General features: G+C 41.2%; 1 protein-coding gene across 1 annotated transcript in view; it reads right to left on the bottom strand.

Annotated features, from left to right (window-relative positions):
* Positions 1–13,062, bottom strand: part of PPP2R1B (protein phosphatase 2 scaffold subunit Abeta) — a 35,820-nt gene extending 22,758 nt beyond the window's left edge. The window contains 10 exon segments of the mRNA XM_082343651.1: positions 175–348; positions 1,112–1,246; positions 1,605–1,675; positions 2,098–2,212; positions 2,873–3,028; positions 7,049–7,196; positions 7,487–7,719; positions 11,134–11,234; positions 11,638–11,728; positions 12,898–13,062. Of these exon segments, the coding sequence (XP_082199777.1) occupies positions 175–348; positions 1,112–1,246; positions 1,605–1,675; positions 2,098–2,212; positions 2,873–3,028; positions 7,049–7,196; positions 7,487–7,719; positions 11,134–11,234; positions 11,638–11,728; positions 12,898–13,011 (1,338 nt within the window). The 5' untranslated portion in view covers positions 13,012–13,062.
* Between the last annotated feature and the right edge of the window lie 1,370 nt (positions 13,063–14,432).

Here is a 14,432-nt window from a genome sequence, read left to right as displayed (position 1 = left end):
GAAGTTAATGCACTGATGAAAATGCAAACCACTCTACAGGCAACTAAGAGAGACCATACGTTCATGCGTCTAAATGAACATAACCATAGGAGCTATTTGGGCCTCCTACTTGCCATGGTAAATCTGCTCCACTATCTGATGCTATCCTTCAGTTCACAGAGCACCCATACTCACCAGCTGGCCTGCCAGCAGTGGCATATACTCAATGATGGCCAGCCGGACCCTCCATTTGGCATCTTCAGCCAGCTCCACTATGGCAGGAAGGAGTGATTGAGAGAGCTGCCGGATTCCAATCACTTCATTTACACAGTCCAAATTGGAGATGATGTTCAAACGCACTTCAGGACACTGCAAGTACACAAGCCCCAAAAGACCACATGTAAAGATCAAGTTCTCTGCCCAACATTCTCCTACCACCACAATGAGTAAATAAATTTTAAAATAAGAAAGTATGACTTGGGTGAAAAAAGTATCGTCTTGGAAGAAATACTTAATACTGAGTACACAAATAATTCAAAGCACATAATTTTACTGATCTTAACCAGAACTTTCAATGAAAAATCTATAGAAAGGTAAAGGGCATAGGCTACGAAATCAAATTACATGCATTCAAATCCCAGATCTACCACTGCTGAGACCCTGGGTAAGTTATTTTACCTCTGTGCTTCACCTTCTTCATCTGTAAAATGGGAATAATAATAAGACCCACCCTCATAAGACTGTTGTGAGAATTACATGTAATAATAATACATGCAAAGCATTTATGATCATGCCTGGCACATGGTGTTAATAAATATTAGCTAACGTTATAATTTTGATATTATTATATCTAGATTTAAATGAAAGAAACTTATCAAACAAAGATCCATTAAGTTTAAAGAGAAAAAAAAAGCAGCGAATATAAGCAGGAATTAGGCAGAGAAGATGGAAAGACATTTTTAAGTCTGTATCAAATGGCCCATTTTCTGGGGAACTTATAACCCCATGCCCAAACATTGTCAATGGTTTAGAATAAGTTACTTTTTTGGGTTCTATCTCAGTGAGACCCCAAACAAAAACCAAACCAAATCACTGACTATCAAAGGACAACAAAATTTATAGCCAGACTTACCTCATCCTTTAACTGAGCTAAAAAAAGAGGTAGAAGATGTTCAATGGTATTCCCTTTGCCCAAAATTGTAGACAATCCCATAATTACAGAAGCTAGAGCCGACTTGACATGTTGATTTGTATCAGATACTAATTCCTAAAACAAAATCAAAATTAAAAGGCTTTCTTTTTTTTGCAAGACAACAGAAACTTCCATACCATTTCACAAGGAATTTTAAAAGACAGCGCTATTTCAGTATTGATTAGTTGATAAAGTTTCCTAGACCATCTGTCAAATAATATAAACCTATGCACCAAAGAGCACTTTATACTGATAAAGCACTAATAAGTAATAAATAACAATGTCACATGTTAACATATCTGTCCCATTCATCCCTGGTCCACGTTTAAACTCAAAGAGCTTTAAGGTAATATTGATACAAACAAAAACTGAGGTAAGGTTTACCTTCATATAGGGCAAAGTGAAACAAAAAATAAACTAAAGTTAGGTTTACCTTTATATAGGGCAGAATTTGATTCATAATTATGGTCTCTCTACCTTCCATGGGCAAGTTCTCACAAAGTTCTAAAAGAGGTAAATAGAAAAAAAAAAAAAAAAAAGCTTACATAGAGCCATTACAAGGAGCCAAATGAAGAAATTTAACCAGTTTTATCAACAGTTTCAAGTTAAATCAAATCATATGTTTAAGCAAGTAAGCTCCAAGGAGGAAAACTGGCTTATTTTAAATGCACTTTTTGGTCAATCTATATGCCACTGTGTACCACACCAATCCAACCTGGAAATGCCTTTTTTTTTTTTTTTCCTAAAAACAGAAACAGGGTAACACAGCTGTTTGGTTTTAAATATAAAGGGAGTAGCTTTATGTGACAATGTAACATTTCAACACATTAAAATTTATTTGAAAACATAATCTAGAACAAAAAAAATACAAAATTCACTGACATAAAAAATGCACCAAAGTGAATGACATAAACTGATGCCTTAACCTTTTACTTTGTGGGCAGCAGCTGCTCGGACTTCAGCTTCACAGTCTTTGAGTAGGTTCTGAAAGGCGGGGATGAGGTCATTTAGGGTGATTTTGGGACCCACAGCTTTCTGGAGCTATGAAAGAATTTGTACAGGTTTTAATGTATTCTAAACAAAATAAATAACATGAACACACAAAACAGAGCAATCTTCAAGTACAGACAGTCCCCAACTTATGATCGTTTGACTTAAGATTTTTCAACTTTAGGATGGTGTGAAAGCAATACACGTTCAGTAGAAACCAAACTTCAGATTTTGAATTTTGATCTTTTCCCAGGCTAGCGATATGCAGTACAATCCTCCCGTGATGCTGGGCAGAGGGAGGAAGCCCCAGCTCCCGGTCAGCCATGTAATCACGAGGGGAAACAACCGCTACATGTAAAACCATTCTGTTTTTCACTTTTAGTACAGCGTTGAATAAATTACATGAGATATTCAACACTTTATTATAAAATAGGTTTTGTGTTAGATGATTCTGCCTAACTGTAGGCTAATGTAAGTGTTCTGAGCACATTTAAAGTAGGCGAGGCTAAGCTATGATGTCCAGCAGGTATTAAATGCACTTTCAACTTGCAATGGGTTTATCGGGATATAACCCCATTCTGAGTCCAGGAAGATCTATATATGTTTTTGCCATGAGCACTTCCAATTCAGAAACTTTTGGTACAACAGCAAATCTGAGGGTTTCTGTTTTTTTTCTTTAGTACTCAAAAAATGTCAGTGCAACAATTTTACCTCTGAAAATTTGTCAGCTACCATATAGCGAACTCGCCAAGATTTATCTTCTGCTGCTTGTCGAAGTGTAGGCATCACCAAAGCCTCAAGGTCATCCTCAGAAAGTAACTGAGCAATACTGACACAAGCTTCCACAGCTAGGAGGCGCACTGAATCCTAATGAACAAAATTCCTTTCCGTTAGTCAGATAATATTTACTGAGAGCCACGCGGCAGAGTGTGGTGTGTGGTAGTGCCGTGGGTATCATTTAATAAAAAAAAAACAACCCCACTATATGCAGCTCATGTCTTTATGTCTTGAAATAGCTGCTCCCTTTGCCTGGAATGGCAGGCATGTCGAAGCCATAAAGGCAGAAATGACTGTCCTCTGAACGAACAGCAAAGTAATGACGTTATTTAGAGTGCAGGATTAAGGAAAATGAAAATAAAATGTGAAGACTGAGAAAAGAAAACATTTTAATGATGTCTCTAAATCCTCACTATAAGAAGTTGAGGGATAAAAATGAAAACAATGCTTGTACAAGTTGTTTACAACAGATCAGAACGGAGAAAGAGAATAGGGGATAAGGGTAAGGGAATGACTTAGGAAGCTCAGTTTTCAAAATACTCATTGTAGGATGGCAGTAATAGGAGTTTAGGCAAGAGATAATGACTTAGAAAAAAATACATAGGAAAACAAATTTTAAAAGTAATTTAAAAAAAAAACATTCAGTTTAAGTGTTGATGATCAAGGACAGAATAACTTTGAGGTAGCCAAACATAGAAAACCCAGCAGAAGAAATTAGGTGTGGGATTAATGAACTCAGCTTCCCAAATGTAGACCACCAAGCATCGACGTAGTACCTATGTGTCCTTTGCACAAGTAGAAGTACATAATTAGACAAATCAATGAAAAATAGGGAATTGAGACCATAGATTTGGTAATCATAAATATATTAAAAAAATAAAAATTAAAAAAAAATAAAAAAATAAATAATACATTAGTAGGAACTGAAAATACATAAACATCTGAGCACCCAGAAGAAACAAGACAAAAACTTTAAGAGTATGTGTGTGTATACATACATATATAAATATTTTATATATGTAACATTCCTTTATGTGTCTATCTAGGCATGTGCAAACACACAAGGGATAACAGCGACTCCAACTTTCCGAAACACTACACGTTTACAGATCAACAATAACTTATCCTACGCCAAAGATACTCACTACTCTATCTAAAGGAACAGGCTAAAAAAGGCAGAACTAGGTTCTTGGTAGTGGCTATACAGCTATTTTCAGATTCCAAAAATTATGATGAATCAAGGGATTACCGTCATCTACGGAAATATATACCCATCAATATTTGTTCAATTAATCAACTGCTTCTCTTCCAGAACTCCTGATTTTCTTCCCTATACCTGCTACTCCTCCCAGAATCTTCTCCATCTCAGCAGTGACACCAGCATCCACACAGTTGCTCAAGCCAAAAATCAAAGAGATCTTGATTCCTCTTCCCTTCATCCAATTCAATCATAGTTCTACTGACTACCTCCAAAACTATCTCCAGTGCCTCTCCATCTTCACTATACCACCCTAGTTCACCACTGTCTCCTGCCTGGATTATTACAAAAGTCTCCTAACTTGTCTTGCTGTTTCTACTCTCAACCCCACCTTACAATTTAGTTTTCACCCAGAAGCCAGAATGATCTTTTAAAAATGTAGATTACATCAAATCACACCGCTGCTTAAAATCTCGGTGTATTCTCATTCCACCTAGAAAAGAAAATCCAAACCCTACACCCTGGTTTAAAGGTCCCCCACAATCTGGTCCCTGCTTATCTTCTCCAAACTCGTCTCTCATCAGAGTCCCTTTCGCCCACTATGTTCTAACCTCAGGGCCTTTACACTAAGTGTCCTCTCTTCCTGGAATTCTCTTTTCCTGGAGCTCTGACACCCTAGGAAAGGGCATGGCTGGCATTTTTCTTTCATGTCTCAGTTTATGCCACCTCTTCACAGTCCTTCTCTGACTAACCAGTCTAGAGGAATGCCCTACAATCACTCCCCACCACTGTGTCACCCGACTCTATTTTCTTCATAGTATTTATCTCCAATGTTTTGTTTGTTTATTATCTGTTTTCCTTCATTAAATTGTAAACTCCATGACAGCATGGTCCCTGTACACCCTGCTTAACACTGTAAACCAGCACTAGAACAGTGCCTGATATGTAGAAGGTGCTTGATAAATGCTTTCTCAATGAATGACTAAGGCAGGAGCAGCAATTCTATCAGTAGTCAGAGTGAATATACACACATGTATTTTACAACTAAGCACAATATTTTTTTGAGCATCCATTGCTGCTAATACCACAACTAGACGTATCTCTTGATGAAAAGTAACCTCCACCTACGAAGTGATCTTATTGCCCCCAAAATATCAAACCTAACTCTCCTTAAGCCTTTAGATCAGAGCTGGGGCAAGTGCTGGCCAAATCTGAAAAGCAGCAAGTTTCTGTAAATAAAATTTTACTGGAACGGCACCATGCCCATTAGTTTACGTATTATAGTGTGCTACATACAACAGCAGAGCTTTGTAGTTACAACAGAGACTGTCTGGTCCACAAAGCCTAAAATATTTACTATCTGGCCCTTTCACAAATCTCCACTCTAGATTCAACTACCAATTTTGCAGGACAAAAGAAAATGTTAAATTATACCACTGGAAATGTAATCAACGAAATCTCAAATGAGGATTCTAAACCTGTACTGTCCAATGCGACCACCACTACCCACTCACTAGCTACTTCTGAGTGCCTGAAATGTAACTAGTGCCACATGTTTAAATGATAGTTATTTTGGATATACTGGGTTAAATAAAATATATTATTAAAATCAATTTCACCTGTTTCTTACTTTTTAAAACGTGGCTACTACACAACTTAAAAGCAACAGCAGCTTACATTGTATTTCTGTTGGATAATGCTGTTTTAAACTATACTGTATGAATAATAAAAATGCAAAGAGAAGTAAGGAGGTGGTTACCACAAAAGTCAAGATAAAGTGTTAGTCTTAAGGGGGTGGAGAGTGAGGAGTGGGAACTGGGGAGCGGGGCTGTGTTTGGGAGGGAGCCCATGCTGGGCTTCCGGGGTAGTGGCTGTCGAAGTTCTATCTCCTTTCATGGATGAAAGTTACAAGATGACATTAACTTGTAATGATTCATTAAGATGCATATTCACTTTGTGCTGTTTTCTATATATTATTTTAATAAATTAAAAAATTTCTTTCGAAAGATTTACCATCTTTAGATCTAGAAGCTGAAAATAAGACTCATGGGTATGTATCTGCTGCTCTTGATCCTGTACACATAAAGAGATTCTAGGGCAGGAACTAGGCAAAACCTGAAGGGCTCTTCTTCTGGAGTCCAGGAACTCTGGGGGCTGATCCTCCAAAGCACCATACAGAGAGGCAGTGCAGCTTAGCAGCGAAGGCCATGAACTCTGGAGCTAAACTGCCTAGACTCAAATCCCCACTCCAACACTGCTAACTATGCAACCCTGAGCAAGTCACTTCAATTTCCTGTGCCTGTTTCCAATTATGTAAAATGGGGTATCTACCTAATGGGGCTGTTGTGAGGACTGAATTACTTCCCATATGTAAACCACTTAAAACAGGCTGAGAAAGATTTATTTAGGTGCTTGCTAGTGTATGATTATTGCTATTTCTACACCAATGAGATCCAGATCCTTGGATTTATAACTGCTATCAAGTGAAGTCATCCTATACACTCACATAGAGGATGCAGAGGGTCAAACAGCTTTCCCAATACATGCTATGCTTGTTTATCTGAAAGCCAAAAATTCTAGGAAACATTACTCTCCCATGACAATCCAGCCTGCAGTGCCCAAAGGTATGTTACCCTTTAATGCAGCTTTGGTCTTCCTTTCTAATTATGGCTCTCATTTCCTCTTTGACACCCCCTTCCTTTTAACAGCTGCTAATGTAAAAGAAAATTGTGGTCTGGTTAAGAAAGAATTATAAGGACACTGAGATGGGTCATATGAAACTTTATCCAGGCCAGAATTAAATATTAATTCTGCAAAAAGGATCCTACCATGAGAACCAAAACACCCAAAGAAATTCTTAAAATTTTAAGAGGAGCATATCTGAGTACTTGAATTACTAAGAGTTAGCCTACCTGTTCATCGGAAGCTAGACTAGTGAACAGTGGAACAATTTCACTTTTCACACTGTCTAATTCCAAAACTTTTGCAAATTCACCCAATTTGGAGGCAGCAGCACGTCGTACCATTGGTGTGTCATCTGAGCACAAGGAACGGAAGTGCCTGCAGCAAATGAAATAATGAAGGTATTTCCTGTCAAATGCCATTAATTAAGCATCCCCCAACGCACACAGAAATTTCAGAGGTTTTCTCTTACAAACATCAGGGATTAGACTTCTACTCATAGAAGTAACAAAGGAAAACCCACGGGTATATTCAACTGGACAATAAAAAGTGGTGTCATCAATCCGACTACCCTGAGACCAGTCACTCACTGGTAACAGGGTACTGTGTAACTTGTCAGCTATGAACTCCCAATAACCCCAAATAACTAAAAAAATACCATATCTTACTGTCTAATTTCTGCTTTGACAGCACTGGAAGACCTGGGATAGCAAACGCTGAACAAACCACATGCAGATGTGCGAGAGGTGAACCAATCCCCACTCGCTAGGCGTTTCACCAGAGGGACAAAGTGAGCCTCCAGGGCCACAGGAGTGTGCTCCTGGGAGATCTGCCTCAGGGACTCCACAGCCTTGTCTCGAACCACAGTCTCTTCCACGGTCGCCAGACTTTCCAGAGGAGGCTGAATAGACCAAAACGGAAAACCAGAGAGAAAACTTACTGAATCAGGTTAGATACAGATTATCACCTTTTAAAGTGACTGAAGGGAGGTGGTACATGTAACCAGAATGTTAGCTACATCACACCAAATGGTTACTTTCAGTTCACATGGTGATAACATATGGTGCGTCCAACCTGAAGACACGACTTCTGTAGGACAGCCAAGATCTCACGTCCCAGATGGCAATTCCCAGATGGTGTCTACAAATGACACAGTGGAAGAGACTTGACACAATATTAATATTATTGTGAGCTGAATCACTAGATTTAAAAGCTATGTAGCAGGACTTCCCTGGCGGTCCAGTGGTTAAAACTCCGTGCTTCTACTGCAGGGGGCGTGGGTTTGATCCCTGGTCGGGGAACTAAGACCCCACAAGCCGTACGGTGCGGCCAAAACAATAAATAAATAAAAGTTTTGTAGCCAAATTCAGACAGGATCATGTACACTTCCTCAAGAGTAAGTGCAAAAACATGACCAACGCTGGGCACCACAATTACACAAGGGCATCTCATCAGGACACTGAGTCCACGGCCTTTGGATCATTATTCTACCATTCCTGGAGGTGGATGCTACCTCTGTCCACTGTCTCCACACCAACCTATAAAAGGCTGAGAACAAAATCCTTTTTTCAGAATACATCCAGAATCTTCCCATGAGCCACACACAGAGTGGGAGTTTCCAAAAGAACAATTAAGTGAAGAGGGCAGAGATGGTAGGAAACCTTGCCTGCAGCTTTAGAAATAGAAGAGACCAAAGGGGTTGGTCTGGGCTAGGATCAGTGAGTGAATATAACACAGCCCAGTAGAAAGTGACAGAGGGCGGGTTCTCTGAACCTCTGCCTTTCTGGGTTTACACTCAGTCCAGGCAAAGGCAGCATATACCATGGGGTGCAAATGTTAAAGACAAAACCCACATGTAGAACTGACCAGGAGAGTGAAACACAATTATGAGTCAAAGGAGAGATGTGTGTCTATCCAATAATACATTTCAAAAATTATTTGATACTCAGAGGTAGAAAGTACTCAGCTTTTCTAAGAGGCATTTCCGAAGCCCTTTGAAAAGATACTGCTTTCTGACTTGTAAAAGCCTTTCATGATCTGTCCACTGCCATCTCTGACCTCCTCTCATGCAGTAGCACTGGATAATCTCTATCACTACTACAGGGTAAGGCAAGCTCCTGTCTCTTGATGTGAACACTGCCTATCTCTCCATGCTCTTTTCCTATGCCCCCGGACCACCACTTCTTCCAACTCTAGCACCAACACTGTATACTCCTGCAGTCCAACCAGTTCCATGCTTCCAAGGCTCTTAAACTCTTTCTTTTAAAATGATAATTATTGTTATATTCTAGCACTGAGGATACAGAAGAGACAGGGCCACAATTTCCTTGCTCTAGTAGAGTTCACATTCTTTTTTTTTTTCTTTTTTTGGTCTTTTGATTTTATTTTTTTTAATTTATTTTATTCAAGTATAGTTGATGTACAATGTCGTGTTAATTTCAGCAAAGTGATTCAGTTATACATATATATACATTGTTTTCCATTATGGTTTATCACAGGATATTGAATACAGTTTACATTCTAATGGAGGAAGATAACAACTAATCAAGAAAACAACTAGATGGTGTTGAGTGTTCTGTAAAGAACTAGAATAAGGGGAATTCCCTGGCGGCCCAATGGTTAGGACTCCGCGCTTTCACTGCCAAGGGCCAGGGTTCAATCCCTGGTCGGGGAACTAAGATCCCACAAGCCAAGTGGTGCGGTCAAAAAAAAAAAAAAAAAAAAAGAATAGGATGATGTGATAAGGGGTGAGTGGGGAAGCAATTTCAGGTTGAGTGGTCAGAGAAGGCCTCTCTGAGATGCATTAAAGTTGATATCTGAATGACAAAGAGACAGCCCCAGGAAGCTCAAAAAGAAACATTTTATTATAGGGAATACCTAGGGCAAAAGTCTTAAGGCAATAAGCTTGGTTTATTCAAAGAACAGAAAGAAGACCATTGTGAATGGAATGAGGTTATTATGAGGCAACACGTGAGATAAGCTCATAGGGGCAAGTTTTGTAAACTAAGGTACAAGCTAAGGTAGAAATCTGGGATTTTCTAAGAGCCGTGGCAGGCAGTGAGTGATCCACCCGCTGGGTGAAGAGTGAACTGTAGTGGTGGGGCGGGAGGCATGAGTGGAAGGGAACTAGTTAGAAAGTCACTGCAGTAAAATCTAGAGGAAAGATCGTGTCGTCTAGAAAGACTAGAGGAATGAAGAGCTAGGTGGTAGTAGGGATGAAGGAGAGTGAACTGATTTGGAATATATATAGAATCTATAGGAGTTACTAATGGATTAGATGTGGGAAATGAGGGAAAGCGAATTCAAGAATGTCTTCTAGGTTTTGGTTTGTGCAACTGGGTAGACAGTGATGCCATTTTACTGCAATGGCGCAACTAATTAGGAGGCATATTTGGGGGAGAAAATTGAGTTCTGTTTTAGATGTTAAATTTGAAATGCCTGTTTGACATCCAAGTAGAAAAATCATAGGCAGATATATAGAGAAAGACAAACATAAATATTTATATCTATCTTTCTAAATATATCTATATCTGGAGTTCCATGGAAAGGTAAGAGGTAAAGACAGAAGTCACAAGAGTCAGCAATATAATACAGACAATATTTAAGCCCTGAAGCATTCAGCCCTATCTTGTCTAACTGGCAAATTCCTAGTCATCCTTCAAAACCTAGTTCAGACATTCTCTCCCAACAGACCTTCCCTGATCACCCTGGGTTAATCCCTTTCCCTTCTCTTTACCTGAATGCCTTTTATGTGCTTCAGATTTTTCCATCTAACACGCACAGTAATTATTTGTTGACACATAAGGACAGAGGCCTCATTCCATTCATAATGCTCTTCTTTAACATTAACATTGTAACTTCAGTGCCTGATATAATAGGGTCTCAATAAATGTCAACTAAATTAAACTGAATTCATCAAATTCGCAAAGTAAGTCAGAAGCAGAAGTTACAATTAAAGACAAAACTAATAAACATTCCCAAAGCCATAACATTGTTAGATGAGCATTAAGATTTCCACTGTAAGGGGGAAAAAGCCATGAACAAAAACCATCAAATCCTTTTTCTCCCAACCTCTAAAGTAACAAATAAATCTACAGAGGCAAAAAAGAGGATGAAGTTCTTTAATTCATAGTCAGAAAAAATAAGAAAGGGTTAATTGAGTCCAAAGGGCCTGGTTATTTATCCTCTCAATTGCTAACACTGTGACTATCCATAAAAAGATCTGCATAAAAAATGCTGCAGTGTGCCTATCACCAAACAAGGTATCATTTATACTGCAAAAGTTCTAGAAGGAGAGTAGGTAGAATATACTCACCAACAAACAGTGGGCAAAGTCAGGACCTCCCACCAGGCCAGTGAAATTTCCCAGCTGCTCAGCAAGAGTTAACAGTACCTCATCTTCATCATAAATTGTATCTGGAAAAGACAACAACCCAGTACTCATCAACAAGGATAGCTGGCCCAGAGCTGGACACTCACACAAAACTAGGAATAGACTCAACATGTAACTAATAGTCTGTCACAGTCCTAGCAGCCTTTTCCTCCTTCTCAATCAAGAGTCTTTGTGGATCTGTTTTACAGAATGAATTAGAAATCCATAATCCCATATCAATTACTTTCCTATTAGCTAAATAGTTAAGGTCTGAATATGTCTGGCCACAAAATTACAGTATATGCTGTCCTGTTTCTTCATGGGAAACAGCAGGCTCAGTTTAGTACTTACTAATACTGTGGGTAACAAATTCGAAAACAATAGTCAAAGTTTTGAAAGCCACTGGAAAACAGAAATGCCCATGCCTTTCCTCAAAGAGTCACTTACCTGTAAGGAAAGGCAGCAGTTCAGTTCGTGTCCTTTCTACTCCAAGTGCTAGAGCAATTGTTGATAATTTCTTAATACTATTGAGACGGAGCTTTAAAAAAGTAGAAAGAAGAACGAAGTCAAGAAACAGTTGTGATTTAGACCAAAAGACAGTAGTTGCATGCTTCCCTGGTGGCGCAGTGGATAAGAATCTGCCTGCTAATGCAGGGGACACGGGTTCGAGCCCTAGTCGGGGAAGATCCCACATGCCGCGGAACAACTAAGCCCATGTGCCACAACTACTGAGCCTGCACTCTAGAGCCCTTGAACCACAACTACTGAAGCCCACGTGCCTAGAGTCCGTGCTCCGCAACAAGAGAAGCCCGCAACGAAGCCCGTGGGCAGCAATGAAGACCCAACGCAGCCAAAAATAAATAAAATAAATTTTTAAAAAATATGAATCATTAAAAAAAAATTTAATTAAAAAAAAGACAGCAGTTGCAAACAGGTGAGATAATAACATACAGGTAAGAATGAAGAAAACCTTTAATTTAGATTTTATTCTACGAGGAACCTCGAGAACAGTGGAACACGCCTTCATTAGCGAAAGGAAGATTTCTTAGGAGAAACACGTTGACGGGCCCATTAAAGAAATGAAAGAAAATACAGTATTCAGAAAAGTGAGAATTTTAAAAAGAGAGAACTTTGGCAGCGGTGAAACAGGTGAAACGGTTGAGTACAACCCCTGCCTTTTCAAAGAAAAGTTCCATCAGAGCTGATACACCGCCTCCTCTAGGTTAGTTAGCCATCCAACCTAATTTCTACCCCACAAGCCCAGCGGAAGGCAGTCATTCACCTGCACTTCACTGGGCGCCTTGGTATCCTTGCAGCCCGCTCCAGGCCCTCGCGGTCCCGCTCCGCCCTCCTCCCGCTCGCTCAGCTACAGGGACCGCCGGCCCAAGGCTGGACGCGGCGTTCCCACCGCCCCGCCCGGAAGGAGGGCCCAGGAGGGAAGCCGGTTCCCCAACAACCGCCCCGGACCCGGTGCGACGCCGGGCCGAAGCCTCAGCGGGCCGGGACAAAGGGTGCTGGAGAGGTTCCCGGCCCGTCGGGTCGAGCCACCAGAATCCCTCACGGATCTCTCCCCTCCTCCCTGTCAAGTTTCTGCTCCGAGTCCCAGCTTTCAATCCCCGGGCCTCCCCTGCCCCGGGGCGGGCCTTCCCCCTTCCTTACCACGCGCCCGGCCGAGCCCGCCTCCGCTCCCCGGCCCGACTCCAGTACCTGCACGTCCTCATTGCGGAGCTCGTCGATTAAGACCGCGATCGGATAGAGCGAATCGTCTCCATCTCCGCACGCTGCCCCCTGGCCGGTGCCGGGCCCCGCCACGCCCGCCATGTTTTTTCTCCTCCGCTTGGTCGCCGCCGCCCGCTTGCGCCCAGGCCCCGCCCCGCGCCCAGGCCCCGCCCCGCGCCCGGAGAGGCGGGGCTAAGACCCATGCTCAGCTGGTGCTGAGGTTGAGGAAGCAAGTGCCTGGCCGGCCGGTGGAGGCCCCATCCCGGACCCCGTTGCCGAAGCTGCAGGTCTAAACTCCAAAAGACAGGTGGGCTGAGAAAGCGAAAGGAGCCCGCGTGTCCTTTCCCCAGGCAAAAGAAACAGGGGCAGGAATTCATCCTGCTCATGATGATCTGAAGGCGTCGGGGACTTACCTGAGTGAACCATGCTGTGCCCTCTTAGGACTCAGGTGGACCAAAGAGGATGCCCAAGGACAGGAGGAAAAAAGATTTAGCGCCTCTCCTGACTTCATCCTGGCCCTGAGCCATTAGGGTCTCCAGTCCTAATTTCCCCGCTATCCTCAAGCTTCCACAAAACCCCTCCACCTCTTCCTCCGGCCTGTGCGCCAGAATTGTATCTGGCTCCTGCTCCGTAAGACAAATAACGCGGGCGGTGAGAGAAAATGAACAGTGCTATCCAAACTCCCCAGTCAATATTTTTTCCGCTTTCTCCATGCAAGCTGTTAAAAACATGTTGCTCTCTTGTTTTTGTGTTTCTTTTCAGTTTGGTACTGGAATGGTGCCTTCTGTTGTATTTTCTTCCTCCCATTTTTTAGGTCTTTAGCATGCTAGAAGTACAACAATCAAGCAAAACTAGGGCAAGCTTTAATCCTTCCAAATTGGGTGGTGTGGCTACTTTGCTTGTACAAGAAAGGCTAAACTGACCTCTCTAGAACTCCAAGAGTCCTCAAAGGCAGCAGTGGCAGGAGGTGAGGGTATGGGAGTGCTTTCTTACAAAATTGAGTGGGAAGTTTCCATTTACCCTTGTTAGGGCAGCACGGAATAACTAGAATGTCCCTCTTTGTTTGTTTTGAACTATAATTTAAGCAGCTTAGATTGATAGCTACCTATGGTGATCACAAGCTCTGAAATGGTAATTCTATGTGTTTGATTAATTAAAAAAACTAAAATTATTAATAAATCTAATTTAGGAGACTTTTTTTAAAAACATGGAGTTCTTGGAAGTAAACACAGTAGATATGGCTTTTGATCGTAGTGAAAGTTTGGGAACCAATGGATCTGAACAGTAATTCTCAATTTAGGTTTGTGCATGTGTTCTCTAGGGTTTTAATTTTGTCTTCTTTTTTTTTTTAATATTTATTTATTTGGCTGCATCCGGTCTTAGTTGTGGCACGCGGGATCTTCCTTGCAGCATGTGGGAACTTTCTTTGAGGCGCCTGGGCTTCTCTCTAGTTGTTGTGCATGGGCTCAGTAGTTGCAGCACGCGGGCTTACTGGTTGCACAGCATGTGGGATCTTAGTTCCC

The sequence above is a fragment of the Balaenoptera borealis genome (genome assembly GCF_965194805.1).
Source record: "Balaenoptera borealis genome assembly, chromosome: 11".
NCBI lineage: Eukaryota > Metazoa > Chordata > Mammalia > Artiodactyla > Balaenopteridae > Balaenoptera > Balaenoptera borealis.
The sequence above is the reverse complement of the archived record's forward strand: the minus strand, read 5'-3'. Positions and strand labels throughout refer to the sequence as shown.